The 13,161-nt window shown below is 37.5% G+C and overlaps 1 protein-coding gene across 1 annotated transcript in view; it reads left to right on the top strand.

Moving 5' to 3' along the window:
* Positions 1-13,161, top strand: part of LOC309623478 (uncharacterized protein) — a gene marked incomplete at its 5' end in the record, with an annotated part of 120,855 nt that overhangs the window by 46,057 nt on the left and 61,637 nt on the right. Inside the window, 2 exons of the mRNA XM_082380431.1 lie at positions 2,869-2,970; positions 12,960-13,070. Of these exons, the coding sequence (XP_082236557.1) occupies positions 2,869-2,970; positions 12,960-13,070 (213 nt within the window). The remainder of the gene's footprint in view (positions 1-2,868; positions 2,971-12,959; positions 13,071-13,161) is intronic.

The raw sequence follows: 13,161 nt of genomic DNA, 5'->3' as shown, positions 1-13,161 counted from the left end.
TAATGTAAAATAATTGCCAAAAGGGAATTATATTAACAAATGATAAGAGATCTTCCCAGGAGCATAGAATAGAGCAGAGCACAGCATTTTAGGGCTGGAATACACTAATACCTGCACAGCAGCTTTGGTTTCCTTTTCCAGTAGAAAAACAGTGTATTTTGTTCAAACATTTTGTAATAACAAACCTTCCTTCAGGAATCCATATGAAGGGAATTTATTCTTTCTCTCTTTGAATGTTTGCCAATTTTGGTAGCCAGTGTCTAGGATGTAAACTCCGTTAGAAAGTCTCTTCTCTGTCTTCACCACTACAGTCCTAATACATAGGAAAACAACTGGGCAACAACTAAGTAGATACTTAGTAAATGTTTGTGAACGAATTACTTCTGATATTAGGCTACAGTGGATTATTAGAGACAAAGATGCTTGTTTCCTTGTTTTTATCAGATATTTTTGTTCCCGAGCTGACCAAGGAAATGATCACATCCAAGAACATTTGGAGAGATTACCTAACCTTTTACTATCTTTGTCACTTTTTAATAAGAAACTTAATTTTTAAAAAAAGATTTACCTCAGAATATCTGGAAGGAAATTTAATAAAATAATGGCAAATCTTTTTACAAACTCTGCAAAATATAAGGTACATTTATAATAATAATATCTCTCCAAAGATCAGGGACTCACCCACCCAGACCATCTGTCAGCGATGGCAAAGAAGGCGATTCCTCATCAAAGGGGAAGTTGGACTAAGGTCCTTTCCCACTCAAAATGCAGTTGTTAAGAGTTCCTTTGAACTCTTGATTGTTTCTAATTTTATCTAAATCTTGCCTGCACTAGACCTTTTTTTTAGTATGAACCTTTGAATATGAATCTAGAGGATGCAACCCTTCAAAGAAGAAATGTCCTTGATCTCCAACCTGGAGGAATATCTAAATATTTCTGAGAAATGAGAAGTGAAATGCGGAAATATAAAAATACAAAAGAATGGTTGAAAAGAAGCTACAAAATATATTACCCATACATTTTAATGTATTCCCATTTTTTAATGGAAGGGAATTCTATTAAATTACAATTTTAAGGTGTGAATTTGCCTTGCCCTTGTTAATAGATGAGCATTCTTATTTTATAATTAATTACCTTTTTCCCAGAGACCTAATAATACCTTTTTCCCAGAGGCCTATTACTAATAATTCACTTCTGCAGCTCAGGAAGTTTATCATTATACTTTATTATGATTTATTCTTTATCATTTTAAGATATTCATTAACAAATAGGAAAAACTCAACTAATCAAGTACGCCAGTCTAATCGTTGGGGGCAGATTAATTCTCCCAGTATTGCATTAATACTTCTCTCTGATGAAGTTGTCCTTAAATACAACCAAATACTCAATATTTTGAAGACTTTTGTTGTAATTCTTCATTGGATAACATTGTCAGCATTTAAAAATAGGATTCTTCTGAGATCACTTAAGCCCTTCAAATGTTTTATTTCAGTTTTGTACTCTAGCATGATTCAGGCATGATTTTTTTTTTTCTAAATAAAAAACAAGGTGTAAATATACTGTAAAAGACAAAACACCTCCCATGGCCACATCTCCCTTTATGGAAATTGCCCTCGCACAAAAGGAACAGTCTTGCAGAGACATGTTTTCTGCCGTGGAATCCTGCTCTTTCCTCATCTCTGAAGAGCAATAGTTCAAAGAGTTATGAGTTTCATCCTGCGAGATTCTCTCTTTCAGGAATTCAGCCTGGGAAAATGCTCTTGGAAAGTCTTGAGGTAGAGAAAAGTCAAGAGGGCCCAGGAGTTAGTCGAAGTTATGAACTTGTCAGCAAGCAGAAGCCTTGAGGAAGAAATACACATACACACACACACACACACACACACACACACCCGTACATACACATACAGAAAAGACGGTATAAAGGTAGCAGAAGGAAAAGGGAGAAGACACATGGAAAAGCAGACTGAGAAACAGCTGGGCCACATTAATTAAAGATTATTAGACTAACGTAAAAATTCTTGAATTTTTACTGTGAAGTCTCTGGAACTCTCCACTTTCAATGCAGCATAACCTTACAGTTACAATTTCGGCAAGGCCGCTGTTCCCATTGTTTCTGAGAAGCTCAGTTGTTCAGGATTTCCTGGGTTCCTGTAAGAGCTAAATGTATGGCTGAGTATTCTGTTTTCTTTTTTTTTAATTATTTATTTATTTGTTTTTGGCTGTGTTGGGTCTTCGTTTCTGTGCGAGGGCTTTCTCCAGTTGCGGCGAGCGGGGGCCACTCTTCATCGCGGTGCGCGGGCCTCTCATTATCGCGGCCTCTCTTGTTGCGGCGCACAGGCTCCAGACGCGCAGGCTCAGTAGTCGTGGCTCACGGGCCTAGTTGCTCCGCGGCATGTGGGATCTTCCCAGACCAGGGATCGAACCCGTGTCCCCTGCATTGGCAAGCAGATTCTCAACCACTGCGCCACCAGGGAAGCCCCTGAGTATTCTGTTTTCTTGTTTCCATGTGTACTACAACTTTGTAATAAATGTTCCACTGTTTATGGATCTGAGTGCCTCAGACCTGTAAGGCTCAGCTGCCTTTTGGGAGTTGTGCTGCCTCGGGGTAGGAAGCACTGCCCCTTACTCATTATGTGACCCAGATGAGTTGTTAACCTCTTTGTGCCTCAGTTTCCTCCTCTCCAAAAAAGGAATATTAATTACAGGCCGATGTTAAGATTAAATTTGATGATACTTGTAAAGTACTCAGAATGTTTTTATTACCCCTGGCATGTAATAAATAAGCAATAAATACTAGCTGCATTTATAATCATATCTGTAGTATCTAAAGAATAACTCAAAAGAATGCCCTTTTTGTTTCCTCTTTAGTTCGTGAGCGAACCGTGAAACTAGTCAAAGGAACTGGCGATTATCCCTGGGGATTCCGAATTCAATTCTCCAAACCAATTGTGGTAACTGAAGTGGATGCTAGTAAGTTATCTCACTACAGCAACTTTAATTCAGACAGGAACAACTATCTCAAGCCTCGCGCAATATATTATACTAAATAGCCTCCAATATTATAGTCTTGTAAAACACATATATGCAATAGAAGCAATTTCTAAATCTCAGTCTATAAAAACTCATGATGATTGGCAAGTGCCCACATCATGATCAATTATTTTTTAAAAGAACATGTTTTCCTGATGGAATGGACACCTCTGGTATACATAGGGCCACCCCACTAAAGAAGAGCCCTACCTGTACCTACGGAAACAGGGCTCAAGCTCTGGAGATGGAAGGGTCTTATGAGTAGGCAGCTGCCTATTTATTAGTATTTAATAGTTTCCAGGAGCAGTTCCATTCCCCCTAAATTATTTCCTTTATGGCTTCTCAGATTTATTTCCTAACAAGCAAATTAGGAATTAGTAGATGCCTAATGAAAGATAGATCCTTTGCTCCCTGATCTGTTAGATATAAAGATAAGATAAATATACCCATACCCAGCATGGTGCATTAGGGGAGGCCTAATGAGGTTATCACAGAGGGATGCCCAAGGCCACTAGGGGTTTCACAGTCCCCATCTGGACTGAGTTTTCCAAGGTCAGAAACTGTATCCTATCCATTATTTTAATCCTCAATACTTTGTGCAGTGTCCCAAAGGCAGCAAAGCAGATGCCCTCAGAAATGCTTGTGGAGTGATTACGAGAGCCCTAGGTACCTGAAGGCTGGGGCAGTGTGGATAGAGGGGAAGGGAGGCATACTGTCCAGGAAGATTACAACACTTCTGGCTTGCCCTGGTACCCAGGTGCCGTTATCACCCAGGGTCACATTTTGTTTTTCTTTGCTTATCAGCATTCGGATGTTTCCTCTGTGTACTCTCTGTGACTCCTTTGGGAATATGTTCTTCTATCTGTAAAGAAGCAGATGACTACTCAACTCTGGGAAAGCCCAGAGGGGTGACAGCTGCAGCAGATGAAATTGTTGCCTTCAAGCCCAGCCTTTCACAGTCATAGGTGACATCAGTGGGTAGGAAACAGTGTGCACAGACAACCACCTATTTTTTATATGAATGGAGTATCTAGATAGAATGTGAGATATTCCTGGTGCAGCATGGAAGTTAAGTTTTACAATTTTAGGACCCATCTTAAGGAAACAACTTCTCACAGGTTATCACTTATGCCAGGTGATCAATGGCACAGATTTTGTATAATGTAGAGGCTTAGTCTCCTTTAAATGAAGCATAGGGGGAATGCCTAAGTACTTAGTAACCTAGATATCTATGTCACACTCACTGATGTTTGTAAGGAAAGAAATTTACTTACTTATTTATAATATCAAAGTAGAAATTAAATTTACTTTAAATATAAAAGCCATGTGATGTTGCAGAGAGGAAAGACACTCACATTCACTGGACACCTAGTATGAGCAGGGCATTTTATATATGTACTTCCATATAATCTATACAACAGAACTTGAAACTTGGTATTATTACTTCCATTTAACAGATGAATATATTAAGGCTCAAACTGGTTGAACAACTCACCTCAGGTTATATAGCTTTATCATGGCAACTCCAGGATTCATATCTCAGAATTTCTACCTCTAGAACCAGAGTTTTTGCCCTATTACTTACATCAGTTAGGACTCTCTGTCTCAACTAGTAAGAAATTTGACTCAAAATAGAAGGGGATTGATTGACTCAAAAATCTTGAAGGTTCTGAGATAGCACAGGTGTTAGATTTGTTTCATGGCTCAGTTATTTAATCAAAGGCATAACTTCTTTCAGCCCCTTGATCCAGACTTCCTTAGTGTTACAAGCCTCTCATCTGGATTCAAAACAATCTTAGCAGTTCTAGTTTTCCCATCTCACATCAGAGTCATAAAGAGAGAGGGGACTCAGCTTGGTGCTCTGTGGTGACCTAGATGGATGGGATGGAGGGGGCAAGGGAGGTCCAAGGGAAGGAGATGTATGTATACATATAGCTGATTCATTTCATTGTACAACAGAAACTAACACAACATTGTAAAGCAACTATACCCCAATTTTTAAAAAAGAGATAGAGAGAGAGGGGACTGGCTTCAGTCCTCAAATGTCCTCTTATTTCCATGTCCCTGGGAACCACTGTGAGCTGTTTCACTTAAGCCAAATGCAAGGGGAATGTCGTTGTCCTGGTTGAGTTTCTAGCAAACCAGGGTCCACCCTGGATCTACAGGTGGAATAATGCTTCTTCACATTCCCAAAAGTACCAATAATAATGGAAAAGAGATGGAGAAGATATGAGAAGACCTCAAGGAACTCTACCACCTCTCAGCCTCAAATCATACTGACACAGTGACTGACACTGCACCCAATGAGTGATAAACAACAGTCACACAAACAAAGGAAACATCATCTAGTATACACAAAGGTGGTGTTTTGTCTCTTCTTGATGTAATATTACTTCCATCTTATCCCACTTTTTAAAAATACTATTATTCTTATCAAAGAATTGCCTTTGACTTTTTCATGACTTGAGTTAACCTACTTTATTCTCAGCTGTTAAGAAAAATATTCAATACATTAAAAATCACACTAACTCTTCTTAGCTATACAGTTGAACTGACATTGTCCCAAATGTCTGACCATTTATGAGCAGGATTCAGTCAGTGCACTACATAAAATAACTTTTTCATAATACTCTCCATTAAGCTTACCTTGCAGACCTATTCTTTCCTACTCTGGGTGAGTTCTGGGATGGATTCTAATTTTTTGTAGTCTCAGACAATAAGAACATAATTGTTTTGTAATTAAAAGTTCAGTGTAGTCTAATAATCAAAGAACTACAGGTAAGTCTAATGTAATAATCAAAATTTCTGAATTCTTTTCTAATCTTAAGTTTCTCTCCTCTCCCAGCTTGAGCCTCAGGCTTGCAAGAATGGATTATCTTCTTTACTAGTTCTCACCTCTATTTTCTGTTCATTAGAAATCCCACCTCTATACCTTCAAATGCACTTGACTTTTTACCTATTTCTCCTTTTCTCCTTCTCCAATTGAAAGCCAATACTTCTACCTTCTCGTGACTTACAAAAATATTAGTAAATTAGGAACAGATGTAAATTTCTTTAAGGTAATAAAAGAAATTCCTTTTTCTCCATTTCTGTAGTCTGAGAAGTAGACACCAATGCAAAAGCAGATGTGCAAAAGATTGGAGGAAATCACTATGACAGACAAAAGAGAGCATAAGTAGGCAGAAGAGCCTTTAGACAACAATGCAGGTCTGGCCCCTGTGAAAGGAGAGGGAGAAGGAAGCAGGATTGTGTAAGAAGAACCTCAAACTGCTCTGTAGCTCTGAGAAATTCTGAGACAGCCCCAGAGTAAAAAGTGCCCATTAGACAAGTCCCACATTGGCCAGAAACAGCCTTGCTCCAGTACCCCCTCCAAATTCAGTCACTGGCTGGAAGTAGTGACTTAGTGGGAGGAATGTAGCCTTAGTGTGAGGCAGGATGACCAGAAAGTGTAGCAGTTGAAGGCTTTCACTCAATCATAATCCTCACAGTAGTTTCTCTTGAAGGGATATCTAGGCAGTGTAGACCTAAGAACTCTATGTAGAGTATGGGATATAAAGCATATGTATGGGAAAAAAAAAAAAGGCGAATTGAAAGAAATAATTCTCATAAAGGTGTGCCAAATATTACTTTGAAAATAACAAAATACAGAAAGAAATTAAAGAACACTTAAATTAACGGCAGGAAAAGTGTGTATGGTTTGGAAATCTTAATGTTTAAAGATGTCAGTTCTTCCTTATATTGACCTATAGATATAATCCCAATTAAAATTCTAGTAGAGTGGCTATTTTTGTTTTCGCTTTTGTTTTTCTTGGTAAAAAATTTTCAATTAGATTCTAAAATATTTATAGAAAAGCAAAGGGCCAAGTTATTAACTTTGATGTGAATGAATTTCAATTAAAGTTTAATCAGCTAATCAAATATATAAGTGACTATTAAGCAGATAATTCTCTTAATGATTGGGGAAGGGGGGGAGTTTACCCAAATGTTGGTGGGACTTGGGGGTGGTAAGGGTGAACCCCAGACGAATGAGGAGAGAGTAGAAGAGGAACACGGCAATAGAACTCAGGCAACAAAACATAAACGTTACAAATTTTGACCAGGGTCAACCTTACTCTGTCTCTTAGTGCCCTTCAAATTAACAAGAACAAAAACCAATTATGGCTTTAATTATTTCTATATAGACAAAAACGGTCAACTTTTTATCATCAAGTGGCTTCTGATTTCTTACAATGTTTTAAAGGACATCTGGCTTTAAGAAAATAAATGTTCATTCATGGGGAATGTGCTCATGATGTTCCTCATCTTCCCACTCCACTTAACTCCTCCCCCCCTTCCTCCTCACTCCATTTTCTCTCTCTTCTGTCCTCTTTCCCTTCTCCCTACTCTCCTCTTTACACCTCTGACTTTGCAAGATTAGCCTTAAACAAAGAAATAAAATAATTCATAAGGAAAATAAAAATGACTACCCTTTCAAATTCAAACATAAGTTTAGCAAATTTTTGCAAAATATCAAAAACCTTGACATACTTTTCATGCCTGCCTTCTAGATAAAATAACTAAATGCAGTTTAATAAAATATTATGATTTCTTTAATGTCTGATACCTGTCCAACTGAGACAGTTAACTGTATCTCATTCATTCAGATGTGAAACAAATCAAAATATTTGCATTGTAAATGATGTTGTATTTAGGAGGCACTGAGGTTTTGTAATAGGATAAGCTGAAGCATCTCTACTGTAGCAAAAATGGTACAATACACAGTTAACCTAGGATTTTATTCAACATCAGAAAGTGCTGCCATGGCAGGGATTTATGTACGCTGAGTCTACTTCTCTTTTTTTTAAATGTATTCCTCAATGCTGAAAAGCAACCCCTGAAATCCATTGTCTAGTCAAATCTACTAAATGAAGGGTTGAGGGACTTTAATATTACATGTATATTAGCATTTCTGAGAATCTCATTCACACCACAGAACACTGTTCTGGATGCACCAGAGAGGCTTAATTACACACTGACGATAAAAAGATAAAGCAGGAAGACCTGGAGGTGCGATAGAAATTATTATCCTTAAGTATACAGAGAGGGAGCTTGCTCGTAGCTTACATAACTAATTGCCCACACCCAGCTGGCATTTGCATGAACATTTTCTATGAAAGCCTAAATGCTTGTGAGATCTGTTGGCATAAACAAAAGAAACAGATGTTCCAACTTTGATACAAAGCAAACTTGAAAAGAAAACTATACATTTAGGGATGGGCAGACCATAGAGGAAATTATGGACAGGGCCATCTTTCTGGAAGCTCTAGAATTTAAAATGCTACTGTTATAGTAAAATTTTTTTAAATGAAAAGGACAAGCCTGCTTTTTAATTTTAAGGTTTTCAGTTTCTGCACTATATGTAAATATGCATGAAAGGATGAAGTAGCTCGGCATTTAACTCTTTATAATAAATACAGAAATATGTAGTCAGGTATCCTATTGGGGAAACAAACTTAGAAAAGCATGGTTTTGTTTTCTTACCACCTTGATCATTCCTTTGCAATGTAGGATGTATACTTCCATCTGCTCCCAAGAGCAGCCTCAAGTAGGGCAACCGTCTATGTGGTATATTACAGAGTCACCTTGAAATACCTCCCTCCCCTAAGAAATCCTAATGCCACAAATTGTCACCATAATTAGTAGACAAAGGGAAAATTTGTAAGTTGCATTCAGATTAGAGGAACACAGTCAACACCCTCTATAATTAAAGCTAAAAGCAATCAAATAAACTATCAAGAAGCATTACACCACAGATGTAATTCCTCGACAAACAAGAATAATTTTCACTCATAACTCAATAATACAAAGATAAATAACACAGTTTTTAAATGAGCAAAGGATTTGAATAGACATTTCTCCAAAGAAGATAAACAAATAGCCAATAAGCACATAAAAAAATATTCCACATCAGTAGTCATCAAGGAAAGCAAATGAAAACCACTCCATACCCACTAGGATGGCTATAATCAAAAAGTCAAAAATAACAAATATTGGCAAGAAAGTGGAGACATTCAGAACACTTATACAATGGTGATGAGAATGTAAAATGGTATAGCCACTTTGGAAAACAGTCTGACCATTCCTCAAAACGTTAAATAAACATAGAGTTACCATTTGACCCAACAATTTCACTCCTAGGTATATACCTAAGACAAATGAAAACATAAGTCCACAAAAAAATTTGTACACAAATTTTCCTAGCAGTCATCAAAAAAAAATGGAAAACAACACAAATTATCATCCACTGATGAATGGATAAACAAAATGTGCTATATCTTTACAATAAAATATTCATTCAGCAATTGAAAAGAACGCAGTGCATACTACAATGTGGATGACTCTTGAAAATATTTTGCTGAGTGAATGACACTGAACACAAAAGACCACATATTATATTATTTCACTTATACAAAATGTCCACAATAGGCAAGTCCATAGAGACATAAAATAGATTAGTGGTTGCCTAGGGCTGAGAGGTTGGGGGAAAGAGAGAGTGACTACTCTTGGTTACTTAGTTTTTTTCTGGGGTAACAGAAATGTTCTAAAATTATATTGTGATGATGGTTGCAGAACTCTGTGAATATATTAAAAAACATTTAATTATATACTTTAAATGGGTGAAATTATATGGTATGTTAGTTTTGACTCAATAAAGGTGTTAAAAAACCAAATTATTTCCATATTGCTGGATCCTTTAAGTCATAAATTGTTGTTTAGAGCAAAGTTTACTTGGGAGAGAAGATCTGTTATCAAACACTCGTACCTTTGATTATATAGTAGTTTATGACTTCATCTATTCAGTCATTTAGCATATGTTGATCAGCACAAATAGCTCAAAAGTTTGTCTTTCACTTCCATCATACTCCTTAAAATTCTTTAGTTATCATTTACTTTTCTTACTCCAGATTTAATCACTTTTCCTCCATCTTTGCTCTTCTTGACTTTGTGAATAGAAAAGGATTTAGAATACCATTATTATGGTTACTTCTGTGGTATCACTGTAGAACTGTTGACCATTTTCTCCATCTTGAAATTCTTCCTTTGCCTTCACTGATCTTATACTCTTGCTTCCATGCTCTCTAGGACCTATCTGCTCCTTTATATTCCTCTTTGGCTACCCATTTCCTCTCTGTCCTTAAAGGGAATTATGATTATTCTTCAAGATTTTGTCCTCAGTGCTCTGTACTTCTCTCCTTACGTTTGTCCCTTTGGTTATAAATTCTGAATCCATTTCTCAGGCCAACATCATATCCTAGGTTTCAAAGATATTTTTATACCTGGCCCAATGAACATTTTCAGTTTTTCTCTTCCATGGTTATCTCAGTATATTTAGCCAACCTTTTTAATGCCCCTACCATGTGCCAGAGATTATACTTGCCACGAGAAATACCTAAAGAAATAAATAAGAAATTTTACTTGCTCATGAGATGCTTATATTCTATTAGGGGTAGAAAGGCATCCGCCCCTACTCGTGCAAATGAGTGCAATGAGGTATTTTAGGTCCTATGACAGCATTTTATACCTTCTATTCATTTCCAGTTCCTGTTTCCAGAGCCTGTATTGCAGGCCTGTATTGATTCTGATAATAATATCTTTGCTGAGATGCTTAACTTAATCTCTCCCTATTCTAAATTAATCTTCTGAAAACCACTGTATATCTATTTTCTGCTCACAAACTTTTAATGGCTCTCTATTATTGAAGGATCAAGTACAAATTCATCATCTTCACATCCAAGACCCTTTACACACTGGCTGTCTTTCAAACCTTATCCTCCAGGCTCACTGTATCCACCCACAACCTCTGCTCCAATTGACCTGAGTCACTAACTTTTGGCATGTCTTTAAAACATTCTGCTTGTGCACCTTTGCTCAGAAGATTTTCTTTCTTGGCTTGCTTGCTGATTGTTTGAGGTTATGCTAACTTTGGTAATAAAATATACATTAATGGTTTAAGACAATAAAAGCTCATTAGTCACTCATGCTGATAGTCCCATGTGGATGTTCTTGGTTGGAAGATGGCTGCTTCCCACATAATGGTTTGAGATCCAGGTTTATTTTTTCTTTAGTGTATCATGCCATAGGATCTTGACGTCATCTGCATCTGGCAGGCAGATGGGTAAAGAATAGGAAGAGTGGTCCATGGGATGCTTTTATGCACCAGGCCTGAATGTGGTAATACATCACTTCTACCCCATTCCAAGGGCTAGAACTCAATCATATTGCCAAACTGCAAGAGAGTCGGAGAAAAGCTGTCCAAATGTGAGCCCAGAGAGAAGAGAAATTTGGTTTGTGAACACCCAGCAGTCTTTCTCACCCTGCCTTCCTCATTACTCCCCACTATGGAGAGTCTACTTATTCATCAAGGTCAAACCAAATTCCACTTCTCTGGAAAGCATTTCTTAGCCACTCCAAATGGGAGTGAGGATTCCCTTTTCTGAAGTTTCACAATACCTATTATCTTTGTGTTTTTACACTTGCTGCTCAGAGTATCGCACTATTTCTTTTTGATTATGCATGTCTTTTCTTCTCCAATAGAATTCTAATCTCCTTGAAGGTATAATTTTTAGGTCATTCATTCGTTCAACATGTATTCATTGGAAGACTACTGTATAAAGACACAATATTTAGTAGCATATGGAATACAAAAATTGATAAGTTGTTTTTGGATCTATATCATCATTTTGGAATTTGATTCAGAAAGCATTGCCATAATCAAGGTCTTTAAAGCAATGGAGGAAATTTTTTTCAAATGATCAGCCATACCATGAGACTTTCATTCACCACAAGGATGATATTATGCAAATGAATGGATATATCAAATATTACTCTTCACTTAACCTTCCTACTTTGATTGACCATTTCCTATCCAAGCAGAGATCTTCCCTACTATTATAAACAGACTTAGACAAACTACAGTCATTACTAAAAATATTCAAAGTCATGTTACCTCACCAAAAGAGTCATGCTTTAAGATTAAAAGTATTTGAGGAGGTTTATGACATTCTAGATAATGACAGCCTGATATTGCTGCGTAATTACTCTGCAAGTCCATAAACACTCACCCAGCACTAAGATCTAAGAAAGAGGAAATGGGTTTAAACTGAAGTGAAAAAGAAAAAATAGATTTAAACTGTTGCAGAAAGAATCTTGTTCAAATATATGGGAGACCTTATTTAAAATGAATTAACCTTGAAATGATTTATTATATCCTTTTTTACCCCTAGAGAATATTAGGTATGTTACAGTAAATGCAGATGCCCAAAAACCGAGGGATAAAATAAATAGCCTCTGGAGAGGTCCTCCCCACCTTCCAAAACTTAAATCTTAAGGCCTAAGGCTATTTTGGGTTGCCTTTACTGAGATGGCTTAGAAAGGAGCCTATACAATGAAAAGTAAAAGCAGCTCTGTATTTCTTTTTTCTCTGACTACTCCAAGGTCTGTTTTTGCCAAAACTTCTTAAGTATTTCAATTACTTGTTCCCTCAACAATACTGCTGAGAAGCTCTGCCCCCCACCTCCCTTTTTATAGATGAAGATATTGAGGTTAAGTGATTTTCTCAGGGTTACAAAGAGACCTAGCAGCAATGAAGGAATGAGAACTAGCAGCTCAACCTTCTGGTAGATGAATAGACTGAGTTTCTGAGCAGCCTTGCTATTATATTGCAAAGAGGCCATGCAGATGCCTGGATGAATGTGTAAAGAAACCGTGTCCTGGAAATGAAAGGAGGCTGCAAGGACAGTATTTTCCTTCTTATTAACGACATCGGCAATTGTCTACAGTTGGAAAGAAAGGCCCTTTACAGAAAGAGCCTTTTAAAAAGGGGACAAACAGCAGGGCAATCAATTTGGGACCCCTCCTCAATGAGACCCTTGTTGTCTGTCTACTTACAGACAGTGCTGCGGAGGAAGCTGGGCTCCAGATCGGAGATGTGGTGCTGGCTGTCAACGGCACTGAGGTCACCAGCGTGGAGCATGCAGAAGCTGTGCACCTTGCAAGGAAAGGTAGGTGGTCTACAGAGTCCAGGGTTGATCTGAAGAAGCAGAGAGCTGAAACACAGCAGGGAATGAGAACATGAGGAGGAGGCAGCCACAG

The sequence above is a fragment of the Balaenoptera borealis genome (genome assembly GCF_965194805.1).
Source record: "Balaenoptera borealis genome assembly, chromosome: 2".
NCBI classification, from domain to species: domain Eukaryota; kingdom Metazoa; phylum Chordata; class Mammalia; order Artiodactyla; family Balaenopteridae; genus Balaenoptera; species Balaenoptera borealis.
The sequence above is the reverse complement of the archived record's forward strand: the minus strand, read 5'-3'. Positions and strand labels throughout refer to the sequence as shown.